Genomic DNA, 15,816 nt, shown 5'->3' on the forward strand with positions numbered 1-15,816 from the left:
ATACATACTCCAGAACATCACTGTTCTAGGAAATCGCTTTTCTTTAGAATATGAGTTCTAGAAGGCAAATCTTCTTACAACTGCTCTGGGGGCTTTCATTAGCTGATTTACAATCCTACAGTCATTTTTTTTTTTTTTTTCCAAATCTGTGGTCTGCAGTCTTTTAACATACTTCTCAAGGGTGGATATGTGGTGGAATGCAGACCCCCATCAATGTGTAGTTTTATCTGCTGCTTTGTCCCCTAACTGCTGATAAAATAAGACTGCTTAGAAATCCCAGAGGACTATGACTGAGGCCAGAGTTACACTGGCTCATAAAATTCAAACAGTTCAATGCTTTTCTTGTTAATTACTGGGCCACAACCAAAAATCCCAATGATGGGAGAGAAACACTTCTTTAGGATAATGATTGATTTCCATAAAGATGAGTGCTTTAACAAATTTCAATATGCATTTGCTGGGGCGGGTAGGGTGGGTGGGCACTAATTAGTTTTACCACTTTCAGCAGATGTTGAATTCAAAACGCCAGCAGCATCTCAAATGCCAGTCATTAGGGCTGTCTTTCATCGAAGAGTGCTGACCAATGAAACCTCCACTGTTTAATGAGACCGATGTAGACAGAGTCAATTAAATCAAATCTCTACTAACATCCTTAACATATCTGCAGTGTATGCAGCAGCAGCAGAAGCAGCAGTGAGGGATTTCCAGTATTAATAAAGGAATTCACTGCAGCAGAAGGAGAGGGGGGAAAAAAGGGAGGGGGGAGGGGGCGTGTCAGGGGAAAGACCTTCCTTAACCACAGGGGAAAGCTGGAAAAGTCCGGGGGCGGGGGTGGAGAGGGAGGGGAGCTACGTAAAGGGTAACAAGCTAAGTGAGATGATTAAAGAGAGAGCCTTAATGTAGCTCTTGAAGTGATCCACCCCCAACCTTGCCCCTCCCGCGTCCCTTCCACCGCAAATCCAATTTACCAGTTGCAAATATGAAGCTGGAAAAATGTAAGGACCCAGAGTTGAAAACATTTTCACTTTAATACTGAAAAAATATGCCATTATAAAATCCTCGAATAGAATTAGTAAGTTCCACGTGCTTCCTCGGTTCTTTTTTCCTACTTTATAAGTAAGATTTACACCAGCACAGAATTGCTACCATTGGATCGCAGCCTAAGCACTAGAGTGACATTAATTGGTCATGCTTAACTGCCTCAAAATCTTTTTTTCTTAATAATTACACTGATACTATAATAGAAATCATGGGTACTTATTTTACATTCAGATGGAAGGCATTATTGGATATGTATAGAAAAATATTCCCCCTCAAAAAAAAAATCACCATCAAAATAAAAGAGCCCAAAACAACCCATAAAACTTTGCTCAGCAAAATACATTTTTAACTCATAAAATGGACTGATGACTAGCCATGCAAATGTCCTAAATAAAACCTTTACATTTTTTTTTTCACAGTAAACGTACGCTCTGAACTGCCTACCGATCACAAATAATGGCGAAATGGCACTTTCTGATTATACTGTATTTTGTTTATAGAAAGTTTGATACGATGGGATTTATCAGGTAAGAGGGTGGGTGCTGTGAACGTGACGGCGTCCCCAGTCGCGGGAGGGCAGCGTCCCCGGAGCGCGTGGATTCCATGCGAGCCATGCAGCACTTTTTGTTTTCTGCCAGAAGTCAGAGTTAACTTATTTACAATACATTCATGCCTTCGTGCAACTGCCCATCCCTGCGTAGCCAACAGGGAGCCATCGCGCCCCCCCTCCTCACGGGCTAGTCCACAGGGGAAAAATAGATACCTATCTCTCTATATAGATGTGGGTATATGTATATATGTGTAGGACCACGGTACCAGCCCCTCTCCCGAGGGGAAGGGCACTGTCTGGTCTCCGAGCAGGGCCCCTGCCGGGGCTTTGTCAAAAGGGGCTGCAGCAAAGAGCGATTTGGCAGGCTCTCCCAGCTCGCCACAGTCTGCTCTTTGTTTCCAGAGGGAGCTAAGAGGTCAGACCCTCTCAGTTGAGCGAGTTCATAGTTATTTATTTATTATGTCCATCAAGCCTTGGGGCGCGCTGGACCTGGGTCTGGGCTCCCCTGACCCCCGGGGATGCCGGCGGAGTGGGGGGAGGGTGGAGGCATCTCCATCCCCCCTCCTCTGCTTTAGCCGGGTTGGGGGGTCTTAGTCTGAGAGCGAGTGGGAGCCACAGTCATACACCCTGTGGGCCCCATCTGCGTTGTAAGGCCCATTGTGCCAGTAGGAAGAGTCACAGACTGTCTGTAGGGAATTAATTTCGGACGCCGAGGAGTTGGCGTCCCTTCTCTTAGACCGCTTTCGATTCCTCAGGATAAACACGAGCATGCCCACCACAGTGAAGGCGGAGGTGACAAACACCAGCAGCAGTCCCGGGACCAACACGGAGATGGACACCCTGCTGGTGTCTAAGTAGGAGTTGGAGTGTGTCCCGGTCTCCGCCAACCCAGTGCTGTTTTTACTGTGCGAAGTTAACGTGGGCGAGATCCTCGCGTACAGCTGGGGGCAGATCTCGTCATTGGAGAGGAGCATGAAATCCTTCCTAAAGAAGTTCACTGGCGTCTCGCACTTGAGGTCGCTCATCAGCACTTCGGAACCCAGGCGTTCTGCCCATTGCTTGAAAGGCACAATGGTGCAGGAACACTCCCAAGGGTTTCCGTGCAGGTCTATCTGGATGATGGCGGTTAACTGGTCCAGCACCCCTGCCACCGGAAGGTACATGAAGTAATTGTTGTGCAGGCTGAGTTTAGAGAGCGAGACCCCAGCAAACACGTCCACGGGCAGGGACCTCAGCAAGTTGTTGTTGAGAATGAGGATCCTCAGTTTGGGCATGGCATTGAAGGTGCCAGGAAGGATGAGCTGGATGGCGTTGTACTCCACGTTCAGGTACTCAAGGTTTTGCAGCCCGGCGAATTTCTCCCGGGACAGCGTGTCAAGGTAGTTACTATCCATATACAACCACCTGAGGTCCAAAAGATTCTTAAAAGTGTTGTTCTCTACGGTGGCGATGTTATTGTTGCCCAGATCCAACAGAATGAGATTCTTGTAATCCACAAAGTGCGATTTTCGGATGCTGTGGATCTTGTTATCTCGCAGGAAAAGCTCCTGCACGTTGGAAAGCTTGGGCTTCAAATCAGCCAAGCTGCTCACGTTCCGGTTGTTGCAGTTCATCTTTAAACCCGACCCTGGGATGTGGTCGCAGCTGCAGCCCCCAGGGCAGGGCAAGCCATTGGCTGGGGGTTTGTTTCTGGCGCTGCCGGTAGCTATCGCTGCCGTGGGTCTGATTTTGATCTGCCAGTTGCCTGGGATCTTTGTACCTCCGTTTGGAGCCGACCCTGGGGTGGCATGATCTTCTTGCCCATTTGTCTTGAAAGGAGTTGGCAGGGGGCCAGGAGCGAAGGTCTCTTCTTGGGCAGGGGGAGCCGGGAGACTAGAATCCACTCTGTTTTTCAAAGGACACAAGTCCTGTTCAGTGGTTTCATTGAGGTCTTTGCCCTGCAGTCTGGTGGGGGCTTCGCAGACTACTCGGCCGATCAGGGCATTTTTGGGAATGTTTTCGAGCCATTCTTTCAGGGAGAGCAGATCACAAGTGCAGTCCCATGGGTTATCCTCTAGCAGGATCTCGGCAATGCCAGGGATTTGCTCCAAGACCTCCTCGTAGGGCAGCGTTTTCAGCCTGTTTCCCCGGAGGTCGAGGTGAGTGATGGGCACATATTGGAACACATTGGCAGGTAGGGTGCTGATGAGATTGTCGTTTAAAATGAGTACCTCCAGCTTGTTCAAGTCCTGGAAGGCCCCCGGGTCTATATCCCGTAATAAATTAAAATCAGCCTGGAGGTATTCCAGATCGTCCAGCCCCAGGAAAGTCTGCTTTCGAAAAGATTTGATCTTGTTGTTATTGATGTGCAACCTTTTCACCAGCTGCAGCCCCAGAAAAGCCCCAGGAACGATTTCATGCAAGCCATTATTTTCCATGTGCAAACTAACCGCATTGTAAAAGTTAGCGAACTCATTAGGGAAAAGTCGAGTGAGGGAATTGCCATGCAGAAATAGATGGTAAAACTGGGAAGTCGGGGCGGTGAAACGCTGAAGACTCGTAAAGCCCTTTTTTTCACAGTCTACGTGTAGGTCCCCTTCTATCTCATTGCAGGAACAGATCTTCTCTTTGCAAACGTCCCCTGTAACGTTTCCAGCGGCAAAACAAAGAGACGTCTCCAGCAACAGAATCCAAAGCAGCATTTTTAAAGCGAGCAATTCATCCCCGATCTCATCACAAAGTAACAGCGACCATCCTGCTCTCCACAGACACAATTCAAGTTCATTTAGTGCTCCAATGTCCGAGCCCAGGGAAGGAGAAGAAAAGGGTTTGGGGGGGTGGGGGTGGATTCCTTCCTCCCTAACCCCCCCGCACTGCAACAACCCAGGCGCCAGTCAATAATTATATCTACAAACTATCCAGGCACGTAGTGCAAGGCAAGCAAAAAAAAAAAAAAAAAAAAGTAGAAAAAATAACCCCACTCCCCCTCAACCCTTTAAAAATAACGAAAAAGAAGTTAAATATATACATATAAATTAAAAATACACCCTTACAGAATCTCGTCTAGTGTTCCTCACTAACCAGAAAGGGAACAATGCTAGTAATTAGAAGCAAGTGCATGTTAGAGAAACAAGCAGAGGGTTTGCAGCGTAGTACAGGCACACTGCCTGTGCATGGCTGTGCATCGGACTGACCTTGCCTCTGATACAAAGCAGGGTTTTCGGCGGCTTCTGTTGTTGAGGCTGCTGATGGAGTTCTTGCTGTGGCTGCGGGTTGCCCAGGAGTCCCCCCGAGGAGCTGTCCAGCCCCCTCCCGGTGCTGAAATCACGCCCGACCGGAGGACTCACGCTGCCGAACCAATGGCGCTGGAAAATTTCCGCAATCGCTGCGTTTTGTGGCTGTCCATCGTTTCTCTTTCCTCCCCTTCGCTTCTCTTCAGCTTTTTTTTCTGGTCTCCGACTCTGGGTTACTAGCTCTTCTTTTCTTGTTCTCCTTCTCTTTCTTCTGCTCTTTCGGAATTACGTGGAGGGGGCGGAGGGGGGGGGCGAGTTGTCTGAGGGAGGGAGAGAGCGTGAGAATGGGGAGGGAGGAAGAAGAGAGTTGCTAAGAAGCTCTGCTCGTTCCAGCCTGGTGCACTCTGAAAGATCTGACACCCTCTGCTGATCTGCAGTAGCAAAAATCCATCTGGTGAGGGAATGCTGAAGGAAAAAAAAGTCAATCCACGTACAGGGCAAGCGTTAAAAATGTGGGCATTAAAGGCTGTCGATCCACATAGACGTTTTTTTTAAAAGAATTGTTTAATTCTTTTTGCGTGCTGGAAACTTTACCCTTTCCTTTCCTTAACGACCTCACAGCACCCACTAGCTCCAGCGTTTGGAAAGAGTGCTTTTAAAACATTTATTTCCCGATGGCTTGAATAAAATTAGTGTCAGGGTGTCAAGCGAACAGCAATTTGAGGTAATTATACTGCACGCCATTTTCATCGGTGCTTTAAATGCATTTCTTCTGTCTCTGCAGTACAATGTTTTATGCTATTTGATGTCTTTGAAAGCTTTTTTTTTTGTTTGTTTCCTTTTTAACATGTTTGAAAGTAGCTATTTGGAACATATATGCATATCATATATATTTTATACAATACAAGTGGGTATGAATTTTTTTGCTGCTAGGTATGTAATTTAGGCAAATACTTTTTAAAACTTGGTATAGAATTTTAGTCAACTTGGTCATTGAGAGTTAGGTTTCTCTGATGATATTTCTTGAATGTTACTTAAGTCTGCATGGTGAAAACACAGTGCACGCTTTCGTCTTTGATTCCAGACCCGAAATCCTTCACTGGGAACCGGAAAAGGAGGGAGGGGGCAGGGGAAAATCCCAGTATGATTCGTGAGCGCTCTTAAAAACCCACTGGCAGACTCCTGTGTGCACACCACACACACACACACACGCACGCACACAGGCTCACCCTCACACTCTCATCCACACGAAGTTTCTGCATCCGTTTGGACGAATTTAAAATGCATACAAGTAAATAACCGGTTGCATTTTGCTAGGGGGAGATAGAAATCTCTAGTCCCTAAGGCTCTGTGCGAACCTTATCTACAGGTAGTGGCCAGTTTCTCTTTGCCGGCTCAATGGTGCTGCCAGAGCACAGTGCTCAGGCTTTTCCCAGGGAAGTAATTGCTGGGTTCTTCAAACTTGGATGGAGCTTATAAAAAACCAAGTTCTACTAACATCTGGGATGGGAGAGAATGTGACAATGCAGCTTCTCTGGAAGGCTGTTTTGCTGACTTAGAGTCAACACCTTTTCCACCAATACTTCTAAAAATTGTGTGCATTATTTTAGTGTTTGGAATTTACAGGACTTAAAAAAAATGTTGTTTGGTCCTTTCTTCAGTCTAAGCAGAGATCATATGTTCACATCAGTTTCCCTTTTAATTAGGTCTTACACAAGTTGGACAGTTGTTACAAGCCTGATAATAAGCTGCGTAAAAGATCAAATATTCAAGGATTGTGTATTTGGAAAAGGTTAAAGAGTGAAAGATTTAGGGGGAGGAATGGGGTTGGGAAAATTCAGAGAAATGTAGAGGAGGTTTCTTATTCCAGTCCAGAAGCTTATTACTGGGGAGGGGCAGATTTTTTATCTATATATAATATTTTCATATAATCAAATGTTGTGTTGTCATCTTCTGGTGAAATTCAGTGGAGGGTCGTGGATGAGGGTTCAGCTCAGAATGGTGTGTGTGTGTACGCGTGCATGTGTGTGTGTGAGAGAGAGAGAGAGACAGAGACAGAGACAGAGACAGAGACAGAGAGACAGAGAGACAGATTGAAAGGTCTTTTTCAGACAACCTATTACACTTTTAAAATCAATCCTGTTCTTATTTAATTTAACCTATTACCACATGCAGGAAGAGGGAAGAGAGCTTAATCCATTTGAAACCGTTTCACGAAAATAATGCTATGTAGTTGAGAACTGCCCATGTGGAGGAGGAGTTAAACTGGGGGGAAGGATATTTCTGTTCCTTTGTAATAGGACTCAGATCTGAAACTTCTTGGCCCCAGAAACCACACTGAGAGAGGAGGGCAGACTCATGCAGTGTCTGTGGCAAGACTGGAGGAGAGACAGAAAAATGCTGGCTGTTTAGGAAGAAAAATATTGATGGTAATCATCTAAAATCACACCTTTAAGCTTAATTGGTTATTTATTTATTCAACTTGCTGAATAAATACTTTATGTGAAGAGACCAAAGAATGTATTGAAGCTGACTTTAAATTAACAGAATTGGGGTAACAAGCAATTGATACTAAGATTTCATTCCCCCACTCCCACCCATTAAATGCTGTATCTTTCTCTCCTGATTGCTTCTTTCCTCTCAAAGCCAATCACATTAGAAAATTTATGGACAGGATTTTCCTATTTCAATATGTTACAAAAATTTTTTCTACCATCCTCAAATAGTTTATTATCTCTGCACTGTAAAAAAAAGGATGTGGTATTGCCTAGATGAACAACCAAACCTCAGAAGAAAATATTAAGGTTGTATCACCTCTATGAGGATATCCACTACCAATTTGTAAGCAAAAAATTGTCACACACGTATAGTTCTATGGAAGATGCACCCTTGTTAACAAAAGTCTTCTTAAAGTAATTATTTTGATAATAACTACATTTCAGAGGAATAAAGCAGCTTAGAAAAGTATACCCACCCCTCCAAAGGCTAACTCTTCAAGTACAGCAGTACATTTCTTGGTGGGAAGTAAAAACAATATGGGAATGTGTATGTGACCTAAACTTTTCTAACACCTTAGGGGAACATTTCTTAGGCATGAACTTTTCTTAAAAGGGTTCTACTATATCTATTTGAGGTCAAGTGAACTACTTCAATTGCTTTGCCTCTTATAACAGATGATCTCAGGAGCCAGAGATAAAGGACACTCCAGATGATGATAAGAATTGGTAATATTTGCTCGGGGCTGTAGTTTCATTTTTATGCTATGGCCAGAAGTATTTCAATTGCATCGTTAAATGTTCATTTTTTCTTATTCTTCCTCAAACAGGTTCATCTCTCAAGTGACACAAGTAACATGTAAATATCACAAAGTCATTCAGATTAAGAAAGAGGTCATCAGTTAATAATCTATTTTTTGCAAATGACATAAAATTTCCAGATATTTCCATATGTTCCCTGCATATTTAAGATGAAAAAGTAGAATTTATAGCAAACATTAATTTTTATATCTTTTTATTCTTCAGTATTTAATACTCACAATAATTTTTAAAGTATTCAATTTTGATTTTTAATTATAAAAGTAATATATTTTTAAGAAATACAAAATTATATATAAGAAGTTCATCTTCAATCTTTCCTCATCCACATTACTTTTTATTCCAGAGAGAAATACTGATAACTTGTTGGTGTATAGTGATACAATTATCCTATTTTATAAATATGGAAACAGAAATGCAGGAATATTGAGTTATACACCAAGATTAAATAATATCTGTTGACTTTTCGAAAGATAGCAGAGCTATAATCTCATGAGCCAAACTTTTACTCTCAGTCCTAAATCCCTATTTATTCTAAATATGCAAGGCTGTTACCTTGATTAAGCTCTCTCTGGATCAGTTTCCTTACTAGTAAATTAAATCATTGGAGTTTGTGGATTTTTTGTTCTCTTCAAATTCTTTTTTTCCGAATCCAACACTTTTAAAAAATAATTTCACAAAAGCTCTAGTGTCTTGACTCCTTACACTTTTCACATTTGGATTTAGGATATTTTGTTCATGTGTCTGCATATTCACTAGGGCTTGAAGCCAAGAGTAAATGTAACAGCCACTGTAGAATAGAATTCACTAGTTCTGAGTTTAATCTACTACTATGCTTTCCTATGTTTCATAAGATAAAGGAGTTGTTGGAATTCTTCCTTCTGATAACAACTGTAAACTAAGAGACAAGAACATGAATCAATTATACCTGTAAACTAATATGTTTTGAATATACCATTTCCCCCATTTTCTTTTTGTAGATTGCAAATAACATTCTAGGAATAGAATGCCAAGATAATTATCACATTAGATGACTTCTAAAAGGCAAAACAATAAAATTTTAAAAGACTATTTCTTATTTTTAATCTTCCAACTTCCTTTTTAAAAAATTTTTATTGGAGTATAGTTGATTTACAATGTTGTGTTAGGTTCAGGTGTACAGCAAAGCGCATCAGTTATACATATACATATATCCACACTTTTTTTTTTTTTTTTAGATTATTTTCCTCTATAGGCCATTACAGAGTATTGAGTAGAGTTCCCTGTGCTATACAGCAGGTTCTTATTAGTTATCTATTTTACATATAGTAGTGTGTATATGTCAATCCCAATCTCCCAATTTATCCCTGCCCTGACTTTTCCCCTGGTAACCATAAGTTTGTTTTCTACATCTGTGACTCTACTTCTGTTTTGTAAATAAGTTCATTTGTACCCTCTTTTTTATATTCCACATATAAGCAATATCATATGATCTGTGTCTTTCTGTGTCTGACTTACTTCACTCAGTATTACAATCTCTAGGTCCATCCATATTGCTACAAATGGCATTATTTTGTAAAAATACTTCTTTTATAGTAAGTTGATTTTCATAATGTACCTACTTTTACTTATCATCAAATAAACAGCAAACTCAGTAGAACATATCAAAATACCTTTCCCGTTTTTACTTTGTGTCCTGAAGTATCATTTTCTCATGTTCATATCGCTTTAAATTTATACTGCTTTGTGTCTTAAGTTCAACCATCTTGGAGTGGAACTTATTTTCTCATTAAGCCCATTTGTCTAATAAAACTCATATGAGTCACTGTTTTGGACTTATTGAGAAGAATATTGATCAAAACTATAAATTTATATGTAAGAAAATCTTAGTTTATTCCTTTTACTATACTACACTATACCATACTGAAATAAGGATATATATTTGTACAGTTGTTTGTTATATTAATTGGCGCTTAAGTATATGCTGTTAAGAACTTATTCTACTCTTTAAAAAATATCCTACAAGACCATGCAGATAATCACATACAGAAAAAGAGCTCTGTTTTTGTTTCCTACAAAGTATGTATTATAATTTTTAAGATAAAGAAATACATATTACTTGTTTAGGTTTTGGAAAATATTGAGAGTAACAAGAACAAAATTAAAAGCACAGAGTTTCAGCACTCAGAAATTAATCTGTGAACATACAATCATATATTTTGTAATACACTTTTTGCACTTAACACTTATTTGTGAAAATGCTCAATGTTAATAAACACCCATTACTATATTGTGTTAGGGGCTGAATTCCTTTGCATGACATAAAATAATCATTGAACTAATTCCACATTGTTGGAGATTTAGTTCTTTCTAAAAATTTTGCTCTCACAATGCTGCAAAGAACAAGCTTGTACCTAAGTCACTGTAAACATCATTATCTATCTTCTTATTACAGATCCCTAGCAGTTGAATTCCCAGGTCAAAGTGTAGGAAAAATGGGATACAAATCGACAAATTGCCTACACAAAATTTTTGCCAATTTATACTCCATGAGCAGATGAAATTTGCCATTCCCCTAAATCCCTACCAACAGTATTTATTATCATTTAAAATATTTCCCACTAGTTCAGTACTTTTAAAGTGAAGCCAATGCTGACCTTATTACTTGAGCAAATTCATTTCAATTTCTAATTATTTATTGAGTACATCGTTTGCCTTCTTCATTCCTATTCAACTTTTAAGATATAATTTTTACTTAACATCACTTCGGTGAGTCCTTTCCATACCAAGCCACCTATGCATCTCAATCCCTTTCACCTTAATACCATCAATAGAATAACTACTAAATTGTGTTTTTAAAAAAATATTTTTTTGAAGCTTTGATTTCTCACTAGAGTGTGACATTCTTGAGGGCAGAGATCAAATCCTTTTATCTTTTTATATCTGTCACCTAGCAGAGTACTGGGCCCATTATGTGGTGTGATGTACATAGACCAACAGTGAAATAAGGTGATATGTGAGTTAGTGATAAATTGAGTGGGGGCAGATCACAGGAGTTAGAAAGCTCAGAGACAGGATTAATTCACAAACTAGGAACTTGGGAAAGAGACACAATCTATGTAGACTTTTAAGTTCCACGTTTTCTATGCATTATGTGCACTTGATATATTCTCTCCTGTGTTATCATGCATATATTTATAAAATTATTTTTCTTCTCCAAAAAACGAGTTTCTAACCTACATTTTGTATATCCCTTAGGAGTTAGTACAGTACCATGCACCTGGTTGACAACCAATAAATATGTGATGATGCTAATGATAGGGATGAACTGTTACTTTTGCAAGAGGAAGTAGATTGTGAAATTAACTGTTGTGAATATAAAAGATTTGAAAATCAGAAAATCTAAAGACCCGGTGAGTTTACCTCTTCACCTTATTGACTGGACTGTTTTAAAATGCATAAAAAAATACTATTTGTTATCGCATTTGTCTTTTGGGGGATGAGGCAAGTTTTTAAAGCGGCTAAATTGTCTTCCTTACTTCTTTTATTAATAAAAATATCTCATATTAAAAAATCTCGCTGTGCACTAGCTATATTATTATCTTTGTCATGTACATTACTATGTCTTCCTTGGGTCTTATTTTAGGCCAAAATTTGACTCTCTTTTTTGAGAGTGTTCATGTGACGTGAAGATAATGCAACAATTTTAAAATGTATTACACCCATATTCTGTTTCAACAGTTTTCAAGAAAGGTAGATTTTAATATCATTTATTTATTTATCTTTACGTGTCCACAGAAGCCACACACAAACATTCATACACCGCAAGCATCGTTTAATATGTCATATAATACCTACCCTGTGTAAGATACCAGAATACAAAAATGTAAGATGGCCAATGTCACCATTTGCATTTTCATTCTTGTCTGCAGTATCTTGAAGAGGAGGAATAAATCTCCAAATCACATGCACTCTTGGAGGCCAGGTAGAGTGATGTATTTAACAGAGGTGGGTGGCTTTTTGTGATGGCCATTAAATCACATCTTGTGGATGGCTAATATCTAACCAGCTGGGGAGAAAGTTCCACACCATCTCTTTTAGATTTCTGCACAAGCACTATGTACTAGCAACTAATTTTTATTTCAACACTATGAAAAATGGAAATCCTATCGGGCACTTTGAATTACCCAAGGAAAAAGATTAAATACTATCTGTTATAGTAGAAAACATGTCATTTTCTAATCAGTTGGAATTGTCAGCTCTTACATTTACGGTAACTATTGGGCTGTGAAAAAGTGTTATCTCACATGAGCAGTAACCTGGAGCTTTGAACATATCGAGGACTTTGGCATCAAACTCAGAAAATCATAGTTTTCTGTACACTGTGTTTATGGGGGACTCTTAATTCGTAACACTGGTCAGTTTCTTTTAAGTCTTGTTGGGAGATAACCTACACTTACCATCATCAACGATAAAAACTTTAGCCCTCCATTTTCCCAGATCTCATGGTGGCTCTAGCAGACTGTTTGACTTGGCCTGGCCTATTAGACTCACATGTCTGGATTTTGAAATTAGACCTAGTGACATGTGGAAAGAGAAACAGAAGGATTTCCACTAGCAGTGGTAGTACTGGCAGCAAGGAGGATATACAGCACAGCTCTGATAGGGAACCTGTGTTCAGGATCCCCTGCTGAGGGTGGGGTTGATGCAAACTGTTGTGCTGCTGGTCAGAACACTGGCAACACCATCCTCAGCACAGGATGCTGCGTGGTGGCAAGACTTCAACGGATTCTGACAGTGGGGCCACTTTTGTTTCTGTCCATCTACCCAACGTGGTTGGCTTTTCCAGAGACTTTGGGAGCTACTCAGTTTTCTCTCTCTAAATGTCTTTTTCTGTGTGAATAAATCAGGAAATCTGACGGATCTGAAATGTGAGTAAAGTGAACATAACATTCTGGTTTTCCTAGAAAAGTCCTGGTTTATGCTGCTTTTTCCAGTAGTAAATATACACAGCACACGACTTCACTTTCCCAAGTGTCCTGATCCATACAATAAATATGGTCAACCCAACAAAGAAGCCATTTCTCCCCTTGGAAATCTGTAAATTAAATGACATAAATAGGGTACTAGCCAGTATACTCTAGATAGATTTTAAAGTGGGATAAAAACCCCACAAATTTTCAATTCACAGATTCTAGTTAGCCTGTTCCTATAGCTAGTATTTGGACATAAATCATTCATGCCTGGAGCTGTACAAGTAACAGATCTCCCGCTCCACAGTAGGTATAACTTGGGCAGCATTCATATCTGTGATAAGAATAAAAGGGCACAGCATACTTAAGCTCTTGGTGGTTATTGTTGTTGTTGAAATAAGTGTACATAAGCTTGAACAGTTGAATGTTAGAAAATTAACTAAATAATTAGTATTTTAAGGAAAAATTCTAGAAACCAAGGAAGGAGAGAGAATTGAAAAAAGTTTTGGTTATATTCGGTTAAGTACCAATTTTTACAGAGTTGTAAGGGATGTAAGGGACTCTGAAGGCCTGATATGATGTAAACCCTTAGTACAATCGTCAATGGCTTTTTGAAAAACAGTGTACGTCTCCTATTGTTAAACTCTGCACATGTCTGAGAATTTATTTTTCTATATTCCTTGTCAAAATGTAAGGGGATCCATATCAACTTTTATACTTAGAACTTTTAAAATTAATTGTTGTCTTAGACTGGCTTTTAGGTTTGGGAATTATGATGCTCAGGGCACATAGCAATTGAACATCTTCCCCACCACAGGGTTTATTTTGAAACTTGACCTCACAATAATGTTATTGAAGAGGTAATTCTGCATGGAACATTCTGAAAAAATAGCTTATTTTTGAGAACATAAGATTCTCCATACATATTAATGAACAATTCATATTTTTGTCTGTCTTTATAATATTGTCTGCCTTTTTTTTTTTTTTTTTTTACATATTCTTCCTTTTTCTAACATGGCACAGCTTGAAATTGTCAACCTAAAAAAACCATTGACTGGACTAGAAAATATATGGAATATATGCATGGGATATTTCAAATATAATGAAAGCTTTTGAATAACATCTGATACTAATAAAGAAAATTCACTAGTTTAATAGCTATGTTAAAAACAATTGTGGGGGCTTCCCTGGTGGCGCAGTGGTTGAGAGTCCGTCTGCCGAGGCAGGGGACACGGGTTCGTGCCCCAGTCCAGGAGGATCCCACATGCCGCGGAGCGGCTGGGCCCGTGAGCCATGGCCGCTGGGCCTGCGCGTCCAGAGCCTGTGCTCCGCAACGGGAGAGGCCACAACAGTGAGAGGCCCGCGTACCCCAAAAAAAACAAAAAAACAAAAAAGAACAATTGTGTTAAATGGGTACCAGATTTTCATTCTAAACCTCATACAGTTACTTGTTGTTTTTCTTAAATGAAGTTTTTTTGTATAATAGGTTTTAATTAAGGGGGGGGGAATTTAGCAAAAGTTTATTTTACAGTAACTTTCTAAAATGCCTCTATACAAGGCCATTTTCACATGTCGTTGTAATTGACCTCATAGTACTTGAATCTAGTTGAATTTAGTTTATCGAGTAGCTTATTTGTAATGCTTATGAAATTCACTTCTTTGAATTTTTATTTGTTAGCATACAACCTTCATAAAAATACTTGTCATTGAAAAACATGGCTACCACAAATTGCAAATATTGTTACTTTGATTTAAAAATTAAGTAGACACAATAATAAAAACAAATACACAATACAAATTTCCTTATACTCTAATGCTTTTCATCTTTAATACTGTGTTTGAGATGTACTATTTTAATATACTCTTCCACAATTTTTTTTTACTAATTTGAATTTGAAAATATTTCTTAATTATTCTCAAATATTCCACCCTTTCTGAAATTGGAAATAATAAATTAAAACATAAAACATCAAAACCCAGTAATTTTGCTCTTACTTTTAATCTTTTTATCTACTTCTTCTAAACTAATCTAAAAATAAGTAGTGATAATAGCATATTTAAAATTTTCATAACTGTAATTGTTTTAAGCTCTCTTATAATAAAAGAACACCATGAGGAAACTCTCTAGAAGATGATTATTTACTGCAGCATTACTACTATTTCATTCGCAATTTTACCAGTTTAGCCAAGTTTTGCCTTTTGCTTGATCAATTAACTCTATGTAAACCATTTTTATGTCTTCAAATGATAAATAACTGGGTTCATACCATTATTTCTCAAACTTTTTATGTTTTCTACTTATCACTTCCCATGCCAAGAGACTTTTAGAGACTTTTTTTCCCCCTAATCTTCCACCCATAAAATTTCATACAAGAAATATACTGTATATCATATATGCGCTATGGCCCTTTGGAGGTTTACAAACCATTGTAATATCTAATATTCTGCTGCTCCAAGCCAGCTTTTTCCCTTTGTGGGTGATATTGCCCTCACTGAAAACGTGTGATCTATTCCCACAGAGTTTACTACTAGTTTAATAACATATTTACAATTCATGATACTGCTGAAGGAAGACTTGCTGAAATAGTCACCACCAGCACATAAAATGTCAATAGCATTAGAAGATAACATAAAACAGTTTGTCTCTGAGGTGGTCTTGAAAAATCAAAATCAAATGTCCTATTTCAATAGGATGTTTCTAAGGTAAATCAACCGGACGCAAAATCTTATTTCCATAAATTATAGTT

General features: G+C 39.2%; 1 protein-coding gene across 2 annotated transcripts; it reads right to left on the reverse strand.

Annotated features, from left to right (window-relative positions):
* Positions 1-1,009: 1,009 nt before the first annotated feature.
* On the reverse strand, positions 1,010-5,179 carry SLITRK1 (SLIT and NTRK like family member 1). Of its 2 annotated transcripts, none has more exons than XM_060287998.1 (2): positions 4,765-5,179; positions 1,010-4,211 (listed from the first exon to the last, which is right to left on the reverse strand). In XM_060287998.1, the coding sequence occupies exon 2, from the start codon at positions 4,006-4,008 to the stop codon at positions 2,182-2,184; it is 1,827 nt and encodes a 608-aa protein (XP_060143981.1). In that variant the 5' UTR covers positions 4,009-4,211; positions 4,765-5,179; the 3' UTR covers positions 1,010-2,181. The 2 variants fall into 2 exon arrangements, with proteins under 2 accessions (XP_060143981.1, XP_030712486.1); XM_030856626.2 differs by having other exon boundaries at positions 1,010-4,325.
* Positions 5,180-15,816: the final 10,637 nt, after the last annotated feature.

This window comes from Globicephala melas, chromosome 18 (assembly GCF_963455315.2).
Source record: "Globicephala melas chromosome 18, mGloMel1.2, whole genome shotgun sequence".
In the NCBI taxonomy this organism is placed as follows: Eukaryota; Metazoa; Chordata; class Mammalia; order Artiodactyla; family Delphinidae; genus Globicephala; species Globicephala melas.

Bases quoted from the DNA above. Each gene is read 5' to 3' on its own strand.
- SLITRK1 (XM_030856626.2), bottom strand. From the start codon at position 4,272: ATGCTGCTTTGGATTCTGTTGCTGGAGACGTCTCTTTGTTTTGCCGCT.